The 22,737-nt window shown below is 43.6% G+C and overlaps 1 protein-coding gene across 5 annotated transcripts; it reads right to left on the bottom strand.

The window, feature by feature from the left end:
• Nucleotides 1-7,739: 7,739 nt before the first annotated feature.
• COX18 (cytochrome c oxidase assembly factor COX18) lies at nt 7,740-21,954 on the bottom strand. 5 transcript variants are annotated; one of them, XM_072624359.1, is made up of 7 exons: nt 19,214-19,653; nt 16,776-16,876; nt 16,039-16,202; nt 13,166-13,290; nt 10,117-10,224; nt 9,433-9,510; nt 7,740-8,719 (listed from the first exon to the last, which is right to left on the bottom strand). In XM_072624359.1, the coding sequence occupies exons 1-6, from the start codon at nt 19,556-19,558 to the stop codon at nt 9,451-9,453; spliced, it is 903 nt and encodes a 300-aa protein (XP_072480460.1). In that variant the 5' UTR covers nt 19,559-19,653; the 3' UTR covers nt 7,740-8,719; nt 9,433-9,450. The 5 variants fall into 5 exon arrangements, with proteins under 5 accessions (XP_072480460.1, XP_072480458.1, XP_072480462.1 ...); XM_072624357.1 differs by lacking the exon at nt 9,433-9,510; XM_072624361.1 differs by lacking the exons at nt 9,433-9,510; nt 19,214-19,653 and adding an exon at nt 21,853-21,954 and having other exon boundaries at nt 8,488-8,719; nt 16,776-16,880.
• Between the last annotated feature and the right edge of the window lie 783 nt (nt 21,955-22,737).

Genomic DNA, 22,737 nt, shown 5'->3' with positions numbered 1-22,737 from the left:
TGTGAGTGCAAGCAAGGTGGGATTGTTTTTTCTTGGAGTTCAGTTTCCCAGACTCGTGCTAAATTGTAAAGATTTGAAGTATTAATCTCCTTTTAACCCTGGTAATTCACAGCTATAATACATCAGGTTCTGAGTCACATAGGCTTTGGTGCCTTCTGGCTCTGAGCCTATTAGTTCAAAGGGCTCACTCATGGGAAGAATGTTTCGCCTCAGGTCTTTTTTATTTTCCAGATGAGACTCTGGGTAGCCATTGTTAAGGGACCCCCACCCGGGCCTTATGAACTCAGATGTTCATAAACTCTTTCAGTCTGGTGACATACATAAATCATTCTAGTACTCTGTTTAGACAGCTGGAGCCCTGTTTATTGAATCACTAATTGATTTTCTCCACTTTCAGGATGCTGGCTTTTTCTTCTGAATTAGTGGATGATGTTAAGTCTTTCTTGGGTACTCAGTTCTTTATCTTTACTACCATTTTGCTGTGTCTAGAGCCCAGACCGGACTGGCCCCTCCCCATGTAAGGCTGGGGAAGGATGAGCTGCCCCAGAGTTGGGTAGCTGTGGGCCAGAGATGAAGGCTAGGGGCAGGAGCCCCTAGAACCTGCTGTGCCTGGACCCAGGCAGGAGCAGGGAGAGCTTGGAGTGGAGTACTCTCTTCCCTCATGAAATGAGACATGGAGCAGGAGTGGAGAGTTGCCTGTGTGTGAACACAGGCAGTAGCAGGGAGCGTTCAACTCCTGGACCTGCAGGAAGAAGAACCACAGAGTTCAGGACTCCTCCCTGAGTTGAGATGAAGGCTTTGAAGCAGGGCAGAAGTAGTGAGCATGGTTTTTTGCTGTGTCCCCCTGGGAAGGGTTGGGACCCAGGAGGTGGAGTTGTCCACAGTGGGATGGGAGAAGTGCCCTGGCCCCTGGGAACTCACCTGGTTGGCTTCGTCATCCAGCCACCCCTCAGGAATTGGAAGCAGGGGCTTGGACTCTTTGGCTCATTAGAACATATGTGCACCTGAGTGCTAGGTAGGAGCCTGCATCAGTAGCATGGGGAGAAGGCCACATCCCCAAGAGGACTTTTCTTAGACACTCTGAATTGAGGGGATTGTAACTTACTGAGACCTAACAATGGCATGTGTTGTGTTCTCTACTATCCCTGGGGATGTGCTGTGCTAAGGAAGACCCTGACCTGGGACCCCCTTATTGCACAAACAAGTATTTTGGGACAGTGCCTGAGTGAGGAGGACTTGGCTGCTCACTCCCCAAAGATTTTGGCCCCCAAAGAATATATAAAGTGGGAGGTATGCTGTTATGTTACATACTTTTGTGTCTGTTTAAGGCGATGTGGCCCCCCAGTAATAAGTTGTTATGTTGTTATGAATTGTGAATGCTTTAGTTTCTTGAATAAGACTGTTTTGTGTAGACTGCTTTGACCCTAAATATATATGTATATGTGTGTATATATGCATGTATGTATATATGTGTGTGTGTATGTGTATGTGTGTGTGTGTATGTATTCACAGCTTCAGCCCTCAAGTGTGCTGTGCTGACTGGCATTACAAGGTAGAAGGAGGACCAGGACACAGGAAATCTAGAAAGAAAAGAATATCAAGAATAGGGTGACTGACAGCAGCAAAGGCTGCAGAGAGATCAAGGATCAAGCCTGAGAAAAGGTCATTCAATTTGGCAATTAAGAGATCACTAGTAACTTTGAGGAGGGCAGTTTAGGTTCACCTAAAAGGATGGAAGAAAGATTGTAGAGAGTTGAGAAGGAAGTGAGAAGAAAGCAAGTGGAGGCACTGATTGGAGGCAGCCTTCTCAGGAAGCTTAGACATAGAAGGGATGAGAAACATGGGGGCTAGAAGGACAGGTAATTCAAGTGAAAGTATTTTGAGGATGGCGATGGGTACATATTTATGGGCAGTAAGGAAGCAATCAGACAGGAAAAAAACTGAAGATAAGTAGTAAAGTTAGGATAACGGAGGGGACAATCTGCTTGACAAGGTGGGATGAAATGGGTCACTTGTGCTTGTAGAGTACTGACCTTGGCAGAGCAGGGACACCTCTTCATGGGAGATGGTAACGGAGGAGATAGACGGAAGGCATCTGAGTCATGTGAGATGAGGAAAAGTGGAGAAGTCTCAGACTTGGTAATATTAATTCCTACATATCCAAGAGTGTTATGGTTTTCTGATCATGCCTCTCACCTTCAATGATACTTTGGTCTGTGTTAATGCACAGTGAACTAAGCTATGGCCCCTCTGCCATTCTCTGAGCAGATCACAATAGGCCAATGGATATGAATTATAGGGCAGCTAAGTGGCATGGTGGATAAAGGCCTGGACTTGGAATCAGGAAGCTTCATCTTCCTGTGTTCCGACCCAGCTTCGGACACTTACTAGCTGTTTGACCCTGGACATGTCACTTAACTGTTTGCCTCAGTTCTCCATCTGTAAAATAAACGCATTTAGTATGTTTGCCAAGAAAACCTCAGATTGGGTCACAAAGCACTGAACAACAACAGTTTGTGAATCACAGGGTCATAAATTTAGAGTTAAAAGGGTCTCAGAGCTCTTCTACAAAACCCCCTATTTTTACATTCAAGGAAACAGGCCTCGGAAGAGGAAATTACTTGTCCAGTGTCATGTACTCAGTAAGTGGAAGTGTTGGATCTCAAACCAAGATTCCTTAGCTATAAATCCAATGCTTCTTCCACTAGACTAGTTTATGAATTAGCAATATCTTGTTGTAGTCTACATTTTCTTCTCTCATCTTTTTTTGTATTTATATACATCCCCCAGGCATGTCTGTATACAAAGCATCAGTTCTGAGAACATGAAGATTTTATATTGCTATTTTAAGTTCTCATATTTGTTCCTCACCATAACATCTATTCTATTAAATAATTAGGTAGTAGAAGTTTCATAATTCCCATTTTACAGAGGCTGAAAAGGAAAGCTCAGAGGCTACTTGGCTTCTCCACGATTATAAGTTAAGTTGGGGGCAGGAGAAGATGAGGGAATTTGTACCTCCATCCCCCAAGGGACTCACAGATCTGATCACTTTTTGAGTTCCTAACACCCATTTACTTTTCCCTAGGTTACTGCAGTAAATCCAAGGAATGTACAGATAATTAGCAAACCTGTTCTACTAGCTTATAAGCTTGTCTGATAAAATGGCCCATGAAGTAGAGCCGAGAGAACTCGCAGTCTGCATTCCCTGGGATTCTAGAAGGTTGGGGAAATGAGCAACAGGACTGCTGAGTGCTTTATTCCTATTTCTTGAGATCTATCTTCTATTCTCTTTTAAGACCATGTTCTTTTTGTATTGCTAATAGAGGAGGCACTGGGCCTAGAATCAGAGGGATTTGGGCACAAATCTCTTACACTTAGTGTTGTAATGGCAAGTAAAATAGGACCTTGTGCTGTTTTTGTTTTAGTATAATATTTCTATTTGAATGTGATTAAGGAAGATCTTTCCCATGCACTGTGGGGCCTGGGAAGATTTGTAAGGTCTATGCCTTTTGTTAATGAGGCGCTGGTTCTCAAGGGATGTGATGCCCTCTGGCTCTAAAAAGTGTATAAAGACTCTGAGGTGCAGTTTTATTTTGGGGCTTACTGACCAGAAGTGTTTGGCCATACGAGGACTCAGGGAAGCCATTTTAAGAAGCCCCCTGGCTTTGAAAACCCAGGTGTCGGTGCTTCCCTCTCTGGTAACCACAGTCAAACAGTTGAGGTCCAACTCTCTGTTGAATTCAGGCACAGGAAGCCATGTCTGTTGACTTTTAATTTCTCTATTTTCTTTGAAGTTCAGGGTGCTGACTCCCCTGAATTAGGTGAATGATGTGATACATATGCTTGGTTAAAGTGACTGTTAACTCCTCAAAAACTGCCTTCTCTTTTATGAATGCAGATCTGAGAAATTGTAATAGCGGGCCCTGCTGTGTATGTTGGGGTGCTTACTGTTACATTAGTGGCCATGGGCAAGTGACAACCTCTCTGAAATCACCTCATCTGTGAAATCTCGGAATAACATCTGCTTCATAAGGGTGCTGAGACTTAAATGAGATAATATGTACAACGTGCTTTGGAAAATTCAAAGCACAACATGTGCCTTACTTTTACAACTTAAAATTATTAACATACAACTTATAATGACTAATATTATATCATTAGGCCTCAGGTGACTAGGTTCCATGGCTAATAAAAAGTGAACCTAGGCAGGTTTGACTGCCAGATGGAAATGCCAAGAGTAGTTTCCATAACTGTCAAGATGGTAGAGCAGTTGTTTTTTGCAAACTTCTGCAACATGAAATACTTTTGAAAAATATTATCCAACAAAAAGAGTAACTGAAACAGAATCCATAAAACAAGAAGACAGAAATACTGCGAAATCTCAGTAAGAAGTTCACAAAATATATCAGAACCCTTAGAGCGCCCACTCAGCATTCCCACCCCTCAGCTGTTTCTGCATCTTGGGCAAGAACAGCATGGATCTATAAGACTGTGCCTGCTGCTGAAGATCAGCCCAGGTAAGTGTAGAAAGAGTCATTATCAGTAAGCTGGACACTTACTGATGAATCCTGCAGCCATGACAAAGCATGAAGCAACTAAGAGAGAGCCTGTCAAAAAGCAGGCATGTCCTTTCAGAACCCAGAGCTACTTCCAGATCAAAGTTGGTCTTCGTAAGAAGTCGTCTTCCATGGAAAAGCTTCCTTGTACCCTTCAGATGACTCTGCCCTGAGGTGACTGGTGAGTCCTTGCTTGGATTCCCATTTCCTGAGGAGACCCAGACACGCTGCCCACTTCACTCCTGGCTCAGGGTGCTCTCCAGATTGCTCTACCTCTCCACCTGCTGCTTGGCCCTCACATGGGTACCTTTCTTCCCCCTCTCTCTGATCTCCAGCTTCCCTGAATGTGTTGTTTTCCCCTATTAGAACACAAGCTCCCTGAGAATAGGGGGTCATCTTGTTTTCTTACATTTATATCCCCAACACGTAGTGCTTAACACTCAAGAAATTCTAACTGTAAATATAATATATAGGCATGTGTACATATATACACACACATACCTATGTATGTCTATATTAATATAGTCGCGCATGTGTCCATACATATATAATGTATATATATTCACATATATTAAAGTCCAATAACACCTGAATATAGTAGATATCTGTATATGTATATGCACACACACACACACACATATATACTCTTACACACGGCCTATATTATCATCTATCAAATATTAGTAAAGCACTTAGCACAGTGCCATGGCACATAGTAGGTGCTTACTACTTATTCCCTTCTCTCCATCCCCGTTGTTGTCTACTAGGGGGGAGGGAGAGGAAGGTGGCGAACAGGAAGAGGAGGGGGGATGGAGAGAAACAGAGACAGAGAGGTATGTGGCAATCCCTTTCTGATTCTGCCTCTTTCATACTGTAGGTGGCAACGTTTGCACAGGGAAACACCAGGCACCCACCAAGTCATTAGCAGAAACGATGATCTTACTTCCTAGGTGTGGAACACTTCTGTACCTCCTACTCTGCCCACTCATTTTCATGGACAAGTGTGAAAAATTCAAAGCAAAAACTAGGGGACCCCTGAACTCCAGGACTTTTGTGGGTTAAAGGTGTCTGAAACATGACTTGGTCTAACAAGTAACATATTGGTTAATGTCGGATTTTGAACAAAAGGCATCTAACCACCCTGCCTCCCACATGCAAGGAAGGACTTGCAGGGAAAGAGAAAAAGCTAAGCCTAGGGGCAACAGCTCGCTAGTATTACTATGCTGTTTGTTCTAAAAAGCTTAGAACCTGGGTTCCCTGCTCATGCTCAAGCAGTACAAAATGAAAGTGCCTTCCACTAGCTCTAGAGTAAGGGTTACGCTTTTTCTAAAAGAACTAGTTAAAACTACAGTGGTATCATGGTCAAGGATTTATATCTAACCCTAAAAGGCCTGGAAGCATGTATCAGGGCAACAAAGGACAAACCCCACTGAAGCAGTATCTAGCAATGGGCTTCAACGTGGCATTAGGAAAAGCAGCGCCCAAGAGCACGGAGCAGAGCAGCGTCTGGAAGCATTCAGGATTTCCTTGTTAGTTCTCCACTTAACATTTGCGTCCTTTGGTCGTGTTTAAACCCATGTGTTGTTTGGATCTATACAGGACGTGTTCAGAATTTCTAATTTTTACATGTATAATTTTATCTTAGTATATAATACTGTAAATGTGCCATATGGTACTAGGAAATGTGCATATTCCTAAGTGTTTCTATCAAGAAGAAACATATCTTTGAGCCCCAAAGTTTTCAAGTGTGCTGTTTTTCCCTTTTATTTGCTGCTTCTAGATTTGTCAAGCTCTAGAAGAGGACCGTTACAATCTCCTACTACTGCTGTATTAATTACCATGTCCCTTTTTCTCCCAGTTTTTGCATATAGATCTAATATTGATCGTGGCTGTCTAGGGTTCTTTTAGGTGTGATTTCCTTATCATCTCTATTGATGCATTTTTATTGCATGACTAATTCTTGTGTTCTTACATTCATCTGATGTAGAGCAATTCTGTTCTTGCCTTTAATACTGATTCTATGTGCCTGCTTTTTAGATGAGTTTCTTGTAAACAAAAAAAGGATTGTGGGGTTATACTTTCTCAACCATTCCGCCACTCTCACTTTACTGAATTATTTAATCCACACACACTTAGAAGTTACATAAAAATTAACATTTAAATTTAAATTCATTTTCTTCCATTTTATTTCCTTAGTATTTTTAAAAAATATTTTGTTGTTGTTCAGCTGTTTTAGTCGTGTCTTACTCTTCATAATGCCATCTGGGGTTTTCTTGGCAAAGACAACGAGACAATGGAGTGGTCTGCCATTTCCTTCTACAGCTCATTTTAAAAATAAGGAACCTGAGGCAAACAGGGTTGAGTGACTTGCCCAGGGTCACCCAATTAGTATCTGAGGCCATATCTGAACTCAGGTTTTCTTGACCTTTCTTCCACGGAGCTTACAAACCACTGAGAAGGGCCCAGGCAAAGTGCTAAGAAATACTTGAGGTAATCACTTTTATAGCAAGCAAAGGGAGTAAGAAAATGGGGCAAATCTTCAGGGAAGAAGGGACAACCATGTCAGGCACTGAAAAGCCAGATCAAAACCACTGCAATGATGGGAGGGGTAACAAGTAAAAACAAAGGGACAGTAGGCAGAATGTCAGACTGCAACAGGGAATCAAAAGGTGTTTGCAACATCTACAGTGAAGAACAGTGGGAGAAAAGGCTAGAAAGAGATACTGAAGTCAACTGTAGAAGGCCTTGGAATGTGGGATTATGGGTTCATTTAATCTGTAGGCAATGCAGAGATACTTTTTTTCTTTTTAAATGGAAGTAATGCCAAATGGTAGACTGGAAAGATAAACTGGGAAGTGTAATGAAAAAACTGAGGAAGGACTGGATTAGAAACAGGAAGATTAGTGTAGACTGTGACAAAACATTGACCTCTCACCTTGTTTCAAATTAATTTAGATCTAAGAATTTCTTTTGAGGCAAATTTTACCATTCTAGACTTTCCTAGATCCCTCCTCCTTCCCCAACCCCATCCCCTGCCCCAAACCTCTTTCTTAGAACTCACTAGGGCAGAGGTGTCAAGCTCAGAGGAACCAGGTTACAACTGTGAAATGTTAAAAATACAATACAACATAATGTAAATCTGTGATTTTCTAAGTCAACATGCAGCCTCAGGGACACCTATTTGAGTCAGACACCACTACAGTGGAGCACTCTTTAATGCTACTTCTAGGTATAAACACAAAAAGGTCATTACTGTATTTCTCCGTAGCCCCAACCTATGATCGTCATGGGATGCAAAGCATATGGTAGACTGATATGAATACTACCCTCAAGCCTAAGACAAGGTAAACCATTTCACCTCTGGGCCTACTTGCTCATTCACAAAATGGTGGTCTGAACTGGAGGGTGATAATTCTCTTGCTTGCTAGCATTTTCTCAGTTCTTTCCTCTTCTTGAAAACATCCGAGCTGTTCAAACTTTCCTCAAGGCATGGAACTCCCAATAAAACTTGCTCCCCTCCTTGGCATCTTAGCAGATGCCCAGACTGACTGAAGCATGAAGACAATACCAACTCAATCATTTTGGGGAGCACTCCAGAGGTGCGACTCCAGGAGGTTTTCTTACCATTTTTACATTTCTTTCATTCAACCTAACATGCAATGTTACCCGTTACTATTTCAAGAGACAGATGTATGGGATTTATTGATACCTCCCTTTTGCAATTTTAACTGCTTCCTGAAATCCCAGCACGTGCCGCCTGCACATTTTTCAGATGTAAAACAAACTTTCTTTCCACCATCCAACCACTAAAGCTCACTTGGCTAGATCTTCACACAAGTGTCATATAGTGCGGCAGCATGTTAAACCCTAGCTAATGGTTTTGTACATCCCATGAGACGGTGTCACATGAATAACTGTCACCAAGATCTTAACCTTTCATTTTTAAGTGATGTAACTAATCAGATTTAAAGTCTCTGAGAAAGAGATTATTTTCTTAAAAAGAATTTGGCATAAAAGACAGCGAAGAGATCCTTGTACGGAGTGTCTGACTGTGATCTCGTCCGTGGTATGCGGCAGAACTGGCGAAATCCTGGGGAGCGCAGCAGCAGGTTCTGTGAGAGACCTAAGAAGCTGGAGCATAACCAGTACAGGGCTATTGACTAGAAAGAGAAAAAGAGACACAAGCATCAGCGCCAAGGAAGCCCCAGAGAGGGAGGACAGGCAATGCTGCTCCTTTCTGGAGGATTGCTCTGCCAACTACAAGGTCTTTCTTTGACAGCTGCAGAGCTGATGTTGAGTTTGGCATCCACCCCACAAAAACTGCCTGTGTCCACTGGGTTGGATGACTGCCCAGCTGGGTGTATGCATATTCCATCTGTCACCAGACTTGTCCCTTCTATGGTATTCTCTGCAGGGAGCCAGGACAAGCCACCAGGATGGCCCCTTTCCTGCCCATACCACCCCATCCATTCAGGAAGCTACGCAGAGCAGTCACACGCTGTCATCCTGCACCAGTCACCCTGTGGCTAAGCCTTCACACGCATCTTTTACTCTTTTCTGTGTCTCTTCTCCAGGTTTTATTAGAGCTCCCTGGGAGGAGGGACTCTGGTTTTTTTTCCTTTTTATACTCCTAGTGCCTCCTATTACAGAATAAAGGCTTAATAATGGCTTTTCACTCATTCATTCCATCTGCTCTCTAATCTTGTATTAAGAATCACCACAACACAATGACATGTGGAACCCAAGTGTTTTTTGTTGCATAGAATTATTAAAAATGACCACAAAACATTCTTTAAGTATGTTAGCCATCGACATTATCTGACTTACATTTGACCAAATGTACAAACTAATTAAATAATCAAAAAGCACTCACTGGATTCCTAGTATTGGCTCAGCATTCTCCTAGGAACTGGGAGGCATACAGAAGTATCCAGTTCTTGTCCTCAAAGAGCTTACAATCCAGTTGGAGAAACAAGATCAAAACTCAGGAAGCAACTTCAAATATTAGAACACTACTTACTGCACTATATGGTGAAACACTGAATTGCATTATGGTCTTATCATTGAAAGGCGGTGCTGTGTAGTGCTTAGAGAGCTGCCCTGTGTCAGAGGTGGGTTCCAGTCCCACCCCCAGACAACAGTGCTGCCTGGGCACTCGCAGGGGACACTGGGTTCAGAAAAGATGATGGCCTGGGTCAGCAGACAGTTTTCTGACTAGGACCCACGATATACAGAGGAAATCATAATCCCCAAATTCTATGGTTTAGACTCCAATAGATTTGGAAGTTTAATGAACTCATCAAATTGAGTGTAAGTAATTATGATGGGCACTCCAACATATTAAGAAACTACTCCGCGTGAGGTGCCACATCAATGGCTGCGGATGAATACAAAGAGGGAGAAGTCGAGGTCCCTAAGAAAGGACGCATAAAGCCATGCAAACAGACTGAGGACGAAGTGAAAAGAAAGTCAGATTTGACTTGAGCGGGTCTCTTGGGATTTAATAAACACTATTGCACAAAAACATACAGTGCTCTTACCGCTCTAGATTACTTACTGAGGGGACAGTTGCAGCAATGGGAATCATCAGCACAGACACACCACGAATAAGATGTGTGACATACTTTTGAAAACGGGACTTTTCAAACTTTTGTGATGCAAAAATCTGAAGGGGAAGAAAACACATACAGAGACATAAAATGCAAATCAAATCAGATACATTTTGACTAAAAACTGAATTTTGCACCTTATAAGAAAGGTCAACAAATTTTTAAAACTTGAACTTTGAGAAATCTGTCATTACAGAAAACATGTTCAATTAACTATCCCTCTATTAAAAAAAAACAACTTTTAAAACAGCCATCTGTAATCTCTAAACAGAGGACTCTGACTTGCTACTAATAAGGAAGAAACTATGCCATCTGAAAAGAACTCAAGTGCCTCTATCACTGCTGCAGGATCATTGAGGAAAGAGTAGGGAGTTGGTCACAAATATGTTTAATGTAATCAAAAAATAAATTAGCATCTATTTGCTTCAGTGACCCCCAATCCTTTCTCCTGCTCATTCTTTTACCCAGCCATCTGTGTTTTCACCCATGCTCTTAAATAGTGGCAGGTGCTCAGTAAAAGCCCAGTCCTGCATGGGGCTGCATCAATCTCCGTAGAAAAGAGGGAAGGGTGATGAGGATGTGCCTGGGTGGAACAGCATACAGTTCTTGATTTGTGATTAGGGGTGGTGAGGTGAGAGAGGAATCAGGCATGGGAGGCCACTGGGTGATTTAATCTGTGTGAATGCTAACAATTTGTAACGATCTTCCTTCCAGTCTGAAAGGAACCCTTCAGGGAGGGTAATCTATCCATTTCAATCTAGTGTGGGGAGCTGCATAAACATTTAAGATATCCACTATCATTTCATTTAGCTGAAACAATGAATACAGGCTTAACTCTTTCCCCAAGCCTGATCAAAAGGGAATAATACTCATTATTTTTTCCGATCTTTATTTTTATTCTGGAGTTGCTTTTCATTCATGTGTTATAACGGATTGTGTTTGTTAACTGTTCCCTAAAGGTACAAATACATATTTTGTGTTTATGTGGGTAAACACTTTGCAGTCTGACTGTTATGCCCTAACAGCTATTACGTGTGTGCAAGAAACAAGACAATTGATTTGTTTAATCCATGTTTGTTAGGGCTGCAGTAATGGAATTGGCCACGTAAAAGAGGTCAATGATCTTTAAAGACTGAAAAGGGTCTCCACAGCCACTAGAGGAGCCAGTTTTCATTATCTGAAGATAACAGCTGAAAATTTTTTATTCATATTTATGTAATTGGAAAAAAAATTGCATGCAGTGTTTCATTTTCCTTTCTCCTGCCCTAAAACAGATCTATATATGAAGAAATAGATATGGACATATAAATATTTTCCTCAAAACTGTTCTATAACACAATGCCAACACATACTTGAGAGAGCACATTTTAAAATGTGGGCTTTCTTTTATACATACATAGATACATACATACACACACATTTTATATCAGTGCTGTATATGAACAGTCTGAATGTCTACAAACATATTCAGATCTTTCCCATCTTTTTTTTTTTAAGATCTTTCTAATCTTAAAATAAAAGTGTTCCCTGACCCTTTGGATGTCTCAGCTTCCTTACTATACTCCACTCCCCTCCTCAATCCCTGAAATATAGTTTCTACCTCCCTTATTCTACTAAAACCACTTTCTCCAAGGTTATCCATAAAAGAATCCCTAAACCCAACAGCCACTTTTACTTCTCTGGGACTGACGCTACTGGCCACCCACTCATCCCAATGTGAATATTTCTCTTCCTGGGATTCTTACAACCCTTGTGCAATGGGGCTCCTTTCTCTCTCTCAGCTACTTTTTCCTTTCCTAACTCTTTGATGTGGGTGTTTCTCTAGGTCTTTCTTCATACTCTCTGCCTCTGAAATTTCAACAGACTCCAATGGCTTCAAATACTACCTTTATGCAAAAAAGTCCCATTCACAGGTCCAGTCTTAAACTCTCTTGAGTGCTGACCTCTGGTTTCCAACAGCACACAGGACACATGGGATGACAGACCTAGACCTAGGAGGGATCTTAGAGGCCTCCTTGTCCAACTCCCTCATTTTTCAGGTGTGGAAACTAAAGCCAAAGAAGATTCAGTGACTTGCCCAAGGTTATACAGGTAATAAGCATCAGAGGAAAGATTTAAACCTAAACCCTGGGACTCTAGAGCCAATATTTCATAATGCCACTCGTACCCACCTTAGATGCCCACAGACCTGAGTGCTTTCCACATCCAACTCCTTCATTTTACAGAAATTTTAGCTCTGAGTCACATAGGTAAGATCTGCACCTATGTCTTCTTCCTCACTCTAAGTTTCAATCTATGACCCCAAGTTACTCTCAGTCTTGCCCTACATCCATCCCCCACATCCTGCTGCATTAACAGCATCTTCTTAGGAGGGCATCATTTCCCCTTTTCAGTCTCCTGCTGTTTTCTCTAGGATATCACTTCCCTTTCACACAATCTATTTTAAAACCAAACTGGCTGACTAGGCCTCTCTCAATTTGATATTTGCTCTCTTTTCTTTGCCTCCTCTTCCACCTGGAATGCAGGCCCTCCCCTCCTAACCAAGGAACGCTTCTCCTCATTACTCGGCATTTATCTATCTGGGGCATGCAGGGAAGGACCTGATGGCCAAGCTTATTCCATACGGTCTCTGTATATCCAATGCCTGCGTATACTTCAGATGTGGCATTCAAAGCGCTGCGTAAACTATCAGCATTATTATACATGTTACAAACATTCCTTTAACTGATTAGTGACCTACTCACACTCTTCATGTACATGAATAATTTTCTGCCATCCTAACTTTAAATGACTATGTTATCTACAAACCAAGACTTTAAAGAAGCCGGTCTAACAATCGCATACACAAGCACACATGTAACACAAAAGTTCTTGTCAACTGAACTTTAAAATGAACTTTGTCAACTTGTCAAATCTCTTCAGGACCACTTTTCTACTGTTCAACTTGTCTTCAACGTACATTTAACAAAAATAAATCCCTCAACCTAAACAGGTTACCTCCACTATTAACAAATTGAGGACTCCAAGTGAGATTGGTAGAATCCATGTGGAATCAAGCACAGTGAGGTCCGGAAACCACAGGACTCCACCTGTGGATAACTGTTCCTGAATAGAAATGGCTCCTGAAAAAGACATGTCATATTTTTACAAACTGATAGATTATAATTCTTATGGAAATTAGAAATAGAAAAAACATGAACTGAGGAAACTAATGACCACATGATTCCTTTAAACAAGGCTTACAGATTTATCTTCATCTGACATTCATTCTTTCTACAATATTTAACAAGTCTTACAATACTTAAAACAGGTATATAGAGATTACATTAAGGATTTATTTGAAGCAGTGATCACTAAAAACTGAAAGACATATACATACTCTTAGAGGGTTTTTTTTGGACTAAGATTATTATTAGCCCACAAGTTTTTTCTTCTTCTTTTACATTTCTTTTGTCTATTTTTCCCCCCAGGTTGTGAGGAATCTTATCTTACACTATTTTTTTCCTCCTTGTGTGTTTAAAGACAGAAAGTGAAAATTTTTATGACCTGGTATCATTTTAATAAAAAAAAAATTCCATTTAGGAATCAGAATTACAGAACTGATAAATCAATTCTATAGTGACTCAACCTACAAAAGAATCACAAAGTGGAAGAGAGTTCAGAGGACTACTTAGTCTAAAACTTAACTAAACTGGGTCCAAACAATGACCAAATGGGGATCTACTACTGGCCAATCAATGAGAGAGAGTGATTTGGGTTTAAGGCATGGTCCTTAAAAATGAAATCTAGCCTTAAAACCCATAATATGTAAAGCCCAATATTATCTTGGGAGGTTTCAGGGATCAAATTTTACATTCCTTGGCTCAGAGTAAATGTAAATAGCAATTGTTTCTGTTTTGGTCAGAAACCCTAAGGGTCTTCCCCTGCCAGATTTTTTTTTTTCTTGACTAGGTAAAAGAGACCATTCTTTGCTTCATTTCTTACCTATCCTTAATCACTGAATGGATGTTGCTTCAGTCAAACTGAGATGGAGGAAAGTTCTTAGCTTATAAAGACCAAGGTCTCCCGCTGCATCCGGGCCATCTCCAGTCACCCTGATCTATTTATCTGGACACTGGACCCAAATGGTTCCAGAGGAGAAAGTGAGGTGGGTGACTCTGCACAGCCCTGCCTCACTTCAATCCTATTCACTTGCATGTCACAGCCTCACCTCCCTGACATCATGGTCCTCTTCCAGAACAAAAGACAAACCACAATGTAAGCAGGAATGTCCTCTGCACCATCCACGAGGAGGTCATGTGGTATGCAGGAAGCCCATTGCCCCTTGAAACAGTCCATTCCATTTGGGGAAGGCCCTGATTCTTAGAGGCCTCTTCCTTCTTTTCTGTAGCCTCCAGTCACTGCTACTCATTGGGGCTTAAGTCCACACACAATAAGACTAGTTTCTCTTTCCAATGACAGTCCTTCAAATATCTGGAGTCATTTTTAAAGTTCAGTATCACACTCATATGGCCATCTCCATTCATACATCCCCTCTGACTGCACCCCAACTTGTCAAATCTCTTCAGGAAATGTGACACAGAATGAAGCATAACTCCAAATCTATTCTGCCCTGATCAGATCACGATTGGGCTATGGTGTCCCTGGTTCTGGACACAATTTTTCTTTCAATGAAGCCTAGAAAATCATTCCCTCTTTGGTTACCTTATCACTGCTGCCTCTTCCTGAGCTTGGAGTCCCCTAAAACCTGCAGATATTTTTCAGGTAGACTGCAATCTAGCCAAACGATGTGCCAGGCAGAGTGCTTTACAAATATTGTACTCCAACAGCAACCTTGTTAACTACTATTACTATTCTCATTTTAGAATGGAGGAAACTGAGGCAGGCAGAAATGAAGAGACTTCCTCAGAGTCACACAGCTAGCAATGTCGGAAGCTAGATTTAAACTCAGATCCTCCTGACTCCAAGCCCAGAGCTGATGCACCATGTGACCTAGATGCCTAATACCAATTTCTAGGTGCCTTCAGGTAATATCGTGTGGCAGGTGAGATGAGATGAAGGACTAACGAAACAAAGAATCAAGCTTCCAAGCATATTGATTTATTAAGCAATACAAAGCTGCTGCCAAAACAAATAAGGATCAGGAGCCTGCCTTAACTCTAGAATTGGACCCCAAATGTAGGGGGAGACAGATTTTCGTATGCTAAAAACAAGCAATCAAATAAGACTAATTAACTAAAAGAAAACAATTAATCAGGATACAAAATTAGGTAATCTGATTTCTAATTGGAGGAAAGATTAGGGACTTTCCAAGTTGAGAAAAAGAGAGGGAATGGGTACAATTTGATGAATTCAAAAAAAAGAGGTGTCCCAGTCCCCCCAAGTGTCTGTGAACAACCAAGGGAACAAGAAAACAATAACTTGATAAATCTCACAAGCTGTCACAACTTAGATAACATACTTCAGGAAGACAGCAGATCTTTGTGTATGCCAGTTCAGCCGGGGGATATTCTCGAGGAGGGAATCATGATCATATCCCTCTATTAGATAAACCCTCCCCAGTCACTGTGGCCCCTGAGATCCACATCATCATTCTCTGAATCATAGGACAGAATTTCTTTTTGGCTTCATCTAGATATCTTTATACCACTGCTCCCCTCTAGCCACAGAAAAAACAAAAAAAAAGCCCTGCTTTAGGCACATGCATGTTTCATAAATTGTTACCAAAGGGAAATGAGAATTAATATTTATAAATCATAAAATAAACGTTATTACTTTTCATTATAAAATTAAAACAAGAAAATGAATTTTTGGTAAAAATCAAAGAGGATAAAGTATTTTGAAGGAAATCATGTTTTTTAAATAATCACCTTCTGAATCTGTTATCCCTAGACTGAAGTTCCGAAGGGCAACAGACATAAAGATCCACATTGGTATCTGAATCCAAACCACCAGAGTGGCTTTGAATGGGTGACAATTATCCCGAATATACAGCTCTGAAACAATCCTCCTCATGTTGTTCAGGTAAACGAGCCTGAATGAAGGAGAGAGGAGAGGAAGAAAAAGCCCCCCTCCCCATCAAAAAGTCATTTAAAATTCAGTTTTTTAAAAAACTTCTGTAATAAACAACACTGCAGGTTAGCGTCTCATATCCAGAGCATAAATTAAGTTGATGCTATATAGTTTTCTAATCTTCTATCACCATAAGCTTCATAAGAGGCCATCCAAGAAAATGTTAAATAAGAAATTTCATTTTTAAATCTTTAATAATTCATTTAACTAACATCAAAGTTTATTTGTAACCTGTTATAACCGATGTGAATAATGTTGCTGTTAAAATTCTTACTTCATTGCACCTGATTTAAATCATATTAAATTATGGATTATTTATAAATGAAAAAGTACACTAAGGAAGCCATTCTTCAAAATCACATTAAAATATGTGAAAGGCTGAACATTTTCCTGGCAAAAATGTGGAAAGTCTAACAATAATTGCCAACATCATTCGTACACTGTGTTCAAAATTTATCTTTTATAGTCTGCATTTAGCTATTAAATTATATCAAATTAATATTTAATAAGTGTCTCCTATGTGAAATTATCTTACCTAGTTAGTCTTTTTGACCATCCCAACTGTTTTGCTTGAAGTGCAACGTCATAATTCAGATTCTTGGCAATTGTTTTTATTTCTGGTTGCAAATTTTCCACCTAGCTAAAAACAAAGTAGAATTTGTTATACACATTTAAAATTTTTACGTATAGTCACTTCTGCTTCTTTCTCACTATATTGTTATTTTCAAAAAAAGTAAAACACTGTAAAATACATAATCTTAGGCCCCAGGACCAGAAAGGTGAATCTACGGAGATGATAAAAAATAATCACCTCATAGAACAACCAGACATAAACACAGACATTTCTACTAAAAACTTGCAGAGTTCTCAATAAACATGAACAGACAAGAACTGTATATGAACCCATGAACTTTCACCATGTTTTTAAAATCTATATTAACTGCCATTTGAAAGCATCAAAGTTGCCCTGCTTATTGTCTGTGTCCTCTTCCAGACTCCATTCTGCAATCTTTGTAATTTTTTCATGTTTAGTTGATGTTCTTCATGGGGGATCGGGGAGGGGCATTCCTATCATCACCCACCTATATTCATCGAAATAAAATGAATGCTGGGGAACATTCGTCACCCCCAACTCTGAAACAAATAAAAGCCCTCAAGGCCCTGTAACAAACAAGTATTGCCAAACAAAACAAATTCACATGCTGACCATGTGTGAAAATATGTCTTGCTACATACTTCGAGTCCATTATCTCTTTGCCAGGACATGGGAAAACATGAAAATAAAGCTTTAAGGTTTGCAATTTTAACCATTTGAAAAAGGTTTATCATCACTCTTCTGGAGTCATAATTGGTTAATGCTTTGATAAAGAGCTGTAAATTCTTTCAAAATTATTTTCTTTTACATTACTGTAGGAGCTGTCTAAGTTACTCTCTTGATTCGGCTCAGTTCACATAATTCTTCTCAGGATTCCTGAAACCACCCCCCTTCAGAATTTCTTGCCATAGGAAGTTTTTTATCACACACACAGAGCCACCATTTTCCAGCTGGTGTGCAACCACTCGGCTTCCAGAACCTGATTCCAACAGAAAGTACTGCCATCTCTTTGTATGCCTGGGTCCCTTTCCATCCTCTCTGATCTCTTGACGGTCTATGCCTAGGAGAGGTGGCTGCTGGCTCAAAGGGCAGATACAGTGTAGCTGCTTTTTGGATACAGTGTCCAGGCTGGTTAGACAAATACACAGCTCCACCACCAACGCATCGGGTTGGCTTGTTCTACTCTAACAATTGCTGTTTTCCATTTTTGTCATCTTTGCCCATCTAAAATGCACGAGGTGGAATCTCAGAGCTGTTGTAAGCTACAATCCTCTGATTACTTGTGATTCGGGGCATCTTCTTATGTAGTTGTTGACGGCCAGACTTTCTTCCTTTGAAAAGTACTAGTACCAGATCTCACGTGATACTACAAAGGAATAACCATCAGAACGAACTGATACTGGCTAAAAACAGAGAGGTGAATCCGCTGAACAAATCAGGTACATAACATACAGAAAGAAATGAATCCTGCAGCGTTGGGTTCAATCATCTCAAAGACCCTTGTTACTGCAGTGAAGAGGACTCACTACCTGACTCCAGCTGTGAGAAAAGCAGAGAGCAGCCTGGCAGAAAGCAGAGCTGGACCAGCCCCGTGTGCCATCTACCAAGATAAATTCAAAAATGAAACGTGGCTGCCTACGTGGTCATAGCACAAAACAAAGTGAAGCAAAGTGGAAAATATTACAATGAAGACAAAGGAAGAGCGGAAGGGTTCGGGACCAGATGATGGAGAGAGGATCAGGAGAGATACAATGGACAATTCTGATGACATACGGCTGAAAAGGTCTCGAACAAAGAAATCCCATGTAACTAACATTGGACTGGAAACGAGCGGGGGAAGAATCTTTGCAGCAAGCGTTTCTGATGACCTCATTTCCAAACAATAAGAAGCTGATTATAATTTATGAGAATGGGGGCTATATTCCCATTGATAAGTGGCTGGAGGAGACAGACCCGGGGCCCGAATCGCTGTTAGAGAATTCCCACGGGAAGCCCGTCCCGAAGGTCGAGCGGACAACAAAGGAAGGGGGGGGGCTGCAGGGCTTCTGCAAACCGGAGGGGGCTGTCAGAGAGCAAGGTGCAATGCGCCCTTGAGCACACGTGTGTGCATGCCCGTATCTACACACGTGCATGTGTACGCACGCCTGTATGTGCAGCCGAACTCTGGATAGCTCCTGCAATCAGCTCCGGCAGGGGCGGGGCTCGAGCCGGCACACTAAGGCACATGCCGCAGGGGGCGTGGCCCAGGATGCTCACGAGGGAGGGCTTTTCGGGGGCGTGGCTAAGCATGCGCACTACAGGGGCTCGTGGCGGGGCGGAGTGGTCGGGTTCTCTCGTAGCCCTCTCCCGCCCTCCCGTCTCCGCGCATGCGTGCTCACCTTAGCCAGAACGTAGTTCTGGTAAGCAGCGAGCGGCAGGGTGACGGCGCTCCTCAAGGCCGTGGTGGTGACGATAATGTTGGCCCACCATGGCAGCCCGGTGGCGTCCTGCGTCCCCAAGAGCAACGCCTCCGCCCAGTGCGCTGGGGCTGACGAAGCCAGGGTCTCGTACCAGCCCCCGATGCCGGCCGGCCCCGCGGGCACGCCATAGGAGCAGGCGGCCACGGGCAGGAGGACGTTGGGGGTGCCCAGCGAGCCCTCGCCTCGCCCTGGCGGCCACCCCTTGCTCCTCAGGAGGGTGGGCAGAAGTCGGCTCCGCAGCGGCTGCCGTGCACCGCACAGCATGTTGGCTCTTGGGGGCCGAGGGCGTCCTCCCTGCTCCAGCGCAGAGAGCGAGCGACGAATCCTAGGCCGCGGCGAGGCGGAAGTTCCGCCCTCCGCTTACGTGCGGCGTCAGGCAGCGCCGTCGCGCAGGCGCGGCATAGGGGAAGGGGGCGGGCTCGGCCCAGACCCGGAAGAGTCGGATTTGGGGGCTGGCACGTGGGCTGAAGGGGAGCCCAGTTGGGTTGCTGTGGCTGGGGGTGGGGACGCTGTGAGCGTGGTCCGGGGCCTCCTCGTTCCAGCGGGGATGCCCCTGGGAATGCCCCCGGGCATCGGGCATTTCCTCTGGGAGGAAGCGCTGGCCGCGGGCTCCCGGCGTCTTCGCCCTTTTTCGCGGGAGCCGCGTCCGGCGGGGAGGGGAGGGGAGGGCGCTCGGAGGCGACACCCGCTTCCGTGTCGGACAGCGCCCGCATGTCGGGGCTCCCTGGAAGCCGTGCCTGCCGAGCGGGGGCAGGCCTGCGCCTTCTGCCTCTCCTTGTGCCCCTGGCGCTTGGCACCGCCCCTGTCACGTACGCAGCAGGCGCCTCACCAGCGTGTCTGCAGGCCTACGTCTGGGAAGGGGCTCGTGTAACCCTTGGCTGGCGCAGGTGCGCGGCCGCCCCCCGGAGAATGACGTCAGGCTGGGGGCCCCACGGGCTCGCTGCGGGAATGCTGTGTTAAGGGCGGGGGGCCTGAAGGGCGACGCAGAAAGTGGTTCTGGACGTAAAGCAAAGAATCTATTTTTCTGGTCATGGTAAGAACCCTTGGAAGGGCTACGTTTGGATTTAAAACCACAGCCCCAAACAGCAGTCGTTGCCACCTATTTTCTAGTAAAAAAAACCATTCTATTATGTTGAGCGCAATATTACATTTCCAAATTAACTTCAGTTACAGTGTTACTGAAAAATATGCATGCTCCATGTTGGAATTTATCTTGCCAGAGGCGAGTTATCAAGTCCTTGGCGTGCAATGAGAGTAAGGAGACGCTGTCTTCAGGACTGTTATCTGTTGGATTAACACCTGCCATGATCACACCGTGATTGAAGATCCAGAATCACCGTACAAATGAGTCAGTATGGCAGAATGGAGGTGCCTGGGAGTGCCGAACCTATACTGGGCTATTGTGGTGGTTCCGACGGGGGCCACCGACGGAGCGGGCTTACAGGGGCAGATGCCTGCGTGTGGCTGCAGCCGGCGGCGGAGAGACCGTCCGGGCCGAGCTGTTGCACCGTGAGATGACGTCGGGCACGAGTGTGACGTACAGGAACGAGAGGAAGGAGCGCTCCAGCTCCTCCGTGGTTCGCCCTTGTCCCTTTTGGGCGTTCATCCACATGCTGAGTCTTCGAACGTTTGTAGCTGACAGCCGAGAGGGAGCGGGCCTCCTGGCCTCGAGGACCCGGGTGGGAGTGTGGCCGCTGCCACGCGCTGGTTACAGGATGCCAGTCACGTCACTTTCCTGTACCCCAGGCTGAGGCCCTTGAAGTGTGGACAGTCGTGCCCAGCTGTGCGGGCAGAGGGAGTTTCTCAGTCGAATTTCCTACACGTTGGAAATCACAGGGCTGGTAAAAAAAATGAGCCAGTCTTTTATCGATGGCGTGTGTCACCGCCTCCGGTAAGTGTAACCCACGTTCCCAGTGCCAACAAGGAGAATGCCGACAGCCGTGAAGCAGTCCGTGGGTGAAGAATCCTGCTGCCCAGAGTACAGTACCTGTCTTGGGCAACAGCAGCGGGCGGCCCATCAGGTGGGCCCAAAACAAGGCAAGGGAGAAGGCAAGGAAGGGTGCGTGGGGAAGCTGCACGTGCTTGGCTGGCGTCGCCAATGCCGTCACTCAAAGAACCCGAACTAGGCTGCAGTGGGCCTAAGTGGGCTGCAGCTTATGACCAGACTGGGTGAAAGGTGCCATCCATGAAATAGGAGCGGAAGGGGAGCCAGAGATGGACGCAGAAGCTGCTGCGCCGGTGCCCCGGGCACGCGACCCCCTCCAACACTGACCTCCCGCGGGAGATTCACGAGGACGTGGGAAGGAGTCGTCTTCTGCCTGATCCCTAGAGTTTTATCTCTCGTCTCCTCTGCCCCCTGGTTTCAAGTCCCAGTAAATAGACCTGACTTTCCTTAGTATCAGCATTTCCCGTTTGAGATACTTGGTTAATTCTGTACTTGTCCTTTGCCTACGGCGGTGCCTATGCCCCCTGCTTCCTCAGAGGGGCAACCTGAAGGTGTCTGCTTTGCGCTTCTTCCCCGCGGTGCCCAGCAGCGGTGGGCATGGGGGGTCACTCACCACTTAGTCATCGGTCCAGTTGGGCCAATGGGTCAGATTTGTGTTGCTGAATCCAGCAGCCATCCCTGCTCAGTTTCCGTCATTGCTCCTAGATGAGCAGGTGCATTTTACTCAGTTTAACCCAGTAAGTGGGCAGGCGTTTGTTACGTCCAGGGCACGCGCGTCATTAGCTCTGACGTACGGTGGTTCAACGTGGTTCAGGTTAAATCTCTACACAGATTTCCGTGGGAAATTTTTCCCATTGCTTCTTGGAGTGAAGATGGATTTATTTAACTACAGGTGCTCATCTCTCTTATTTAAATTAAAAAAACATGGCTACATGGGCCTTTTTATTTTGTACTGTGTCCTTTAGGGATATGCTGAGACTTGAGAATCTCCTTTGATAGATGATCCAAGTGGGTGCCCAAAATAATCCCAATACTAAATTCACCCAGTAGCCAAATAACAATTTTAAGAGCAAGTTTAACTATTTCTTAAAAACTAAATCCCTCTGACAAATTGATTTCTATTCATTTCCGTATACAAAAATATAGTAGTTATGAAGCTCCTAAATTAGGCTGCTGATGCCAAAAGGTGTTAGAAACAAATGGAAATGGAGTAAAATTTCATTTTAAGTCAGGTATTTCATAGGTTCAACCATGCCCTGAATGTTTTCTTGAAGTGAATACTATCATCACATCTGCCTCTAGGTACACTTTCAACAGGAACAAAACCCTTTTCAGTCCAGCTATAGGATTTATAGGCTTCTGAACAGCATGGATTATTTTATTATCTCAGCTGCTCAGCAGTCCCTGGCATCTCCAAAGTGCTTAGTAGTAAAGACTTCTATTTGCACGATAACACCTACTTTCTTTTTTTAAAAAAATATTACTGAATCGATGACGG

This window comes from Notamacropus eugenii, chromosome 7, assembly GCF_028372415.1.
Source record: "Notamacropus eugenii isolate mMacEug1 chromosome 7, mMacEug1.pri_v2, whole genome shotgun sequence".
Taxonomy (NCBI): domain Eukaryota; kingdom Metazoa; phylum Chordata; class Mammalia; order Diprotodontia; family Macropodidae; genus Notamacropus; species Notamacropus eugenii.
The sequence above is the reverse complement of the archived record's forward strand: the minus strand, read 5'-3'. Positions and strand labels throughout refer to the sequence as shown.

Coding starts and splice junctions, on each gene's coding strand:
- COX18 (XM_072624357.1), bottom strand. CDS start 19,558: ATGCTGTGCGGTGCACGGCAGCCGCTGCGGAGCCGACTTCTGCCCACC. Junction 16,203..16,775: donor TGGTCAAAAAGACTAACTAG/GTAAGATAATTT, acceptor TCCTTCATTCAG/GCTCGTTTACCTGAACAACA. Junction 8,720..10,116: donor TTGCTGCAACTGTCCCCTCA/GTAAGTAATCTA, acceptor TTCTCTTTCTAG/TCAATAGCCCTGTACTGGTT.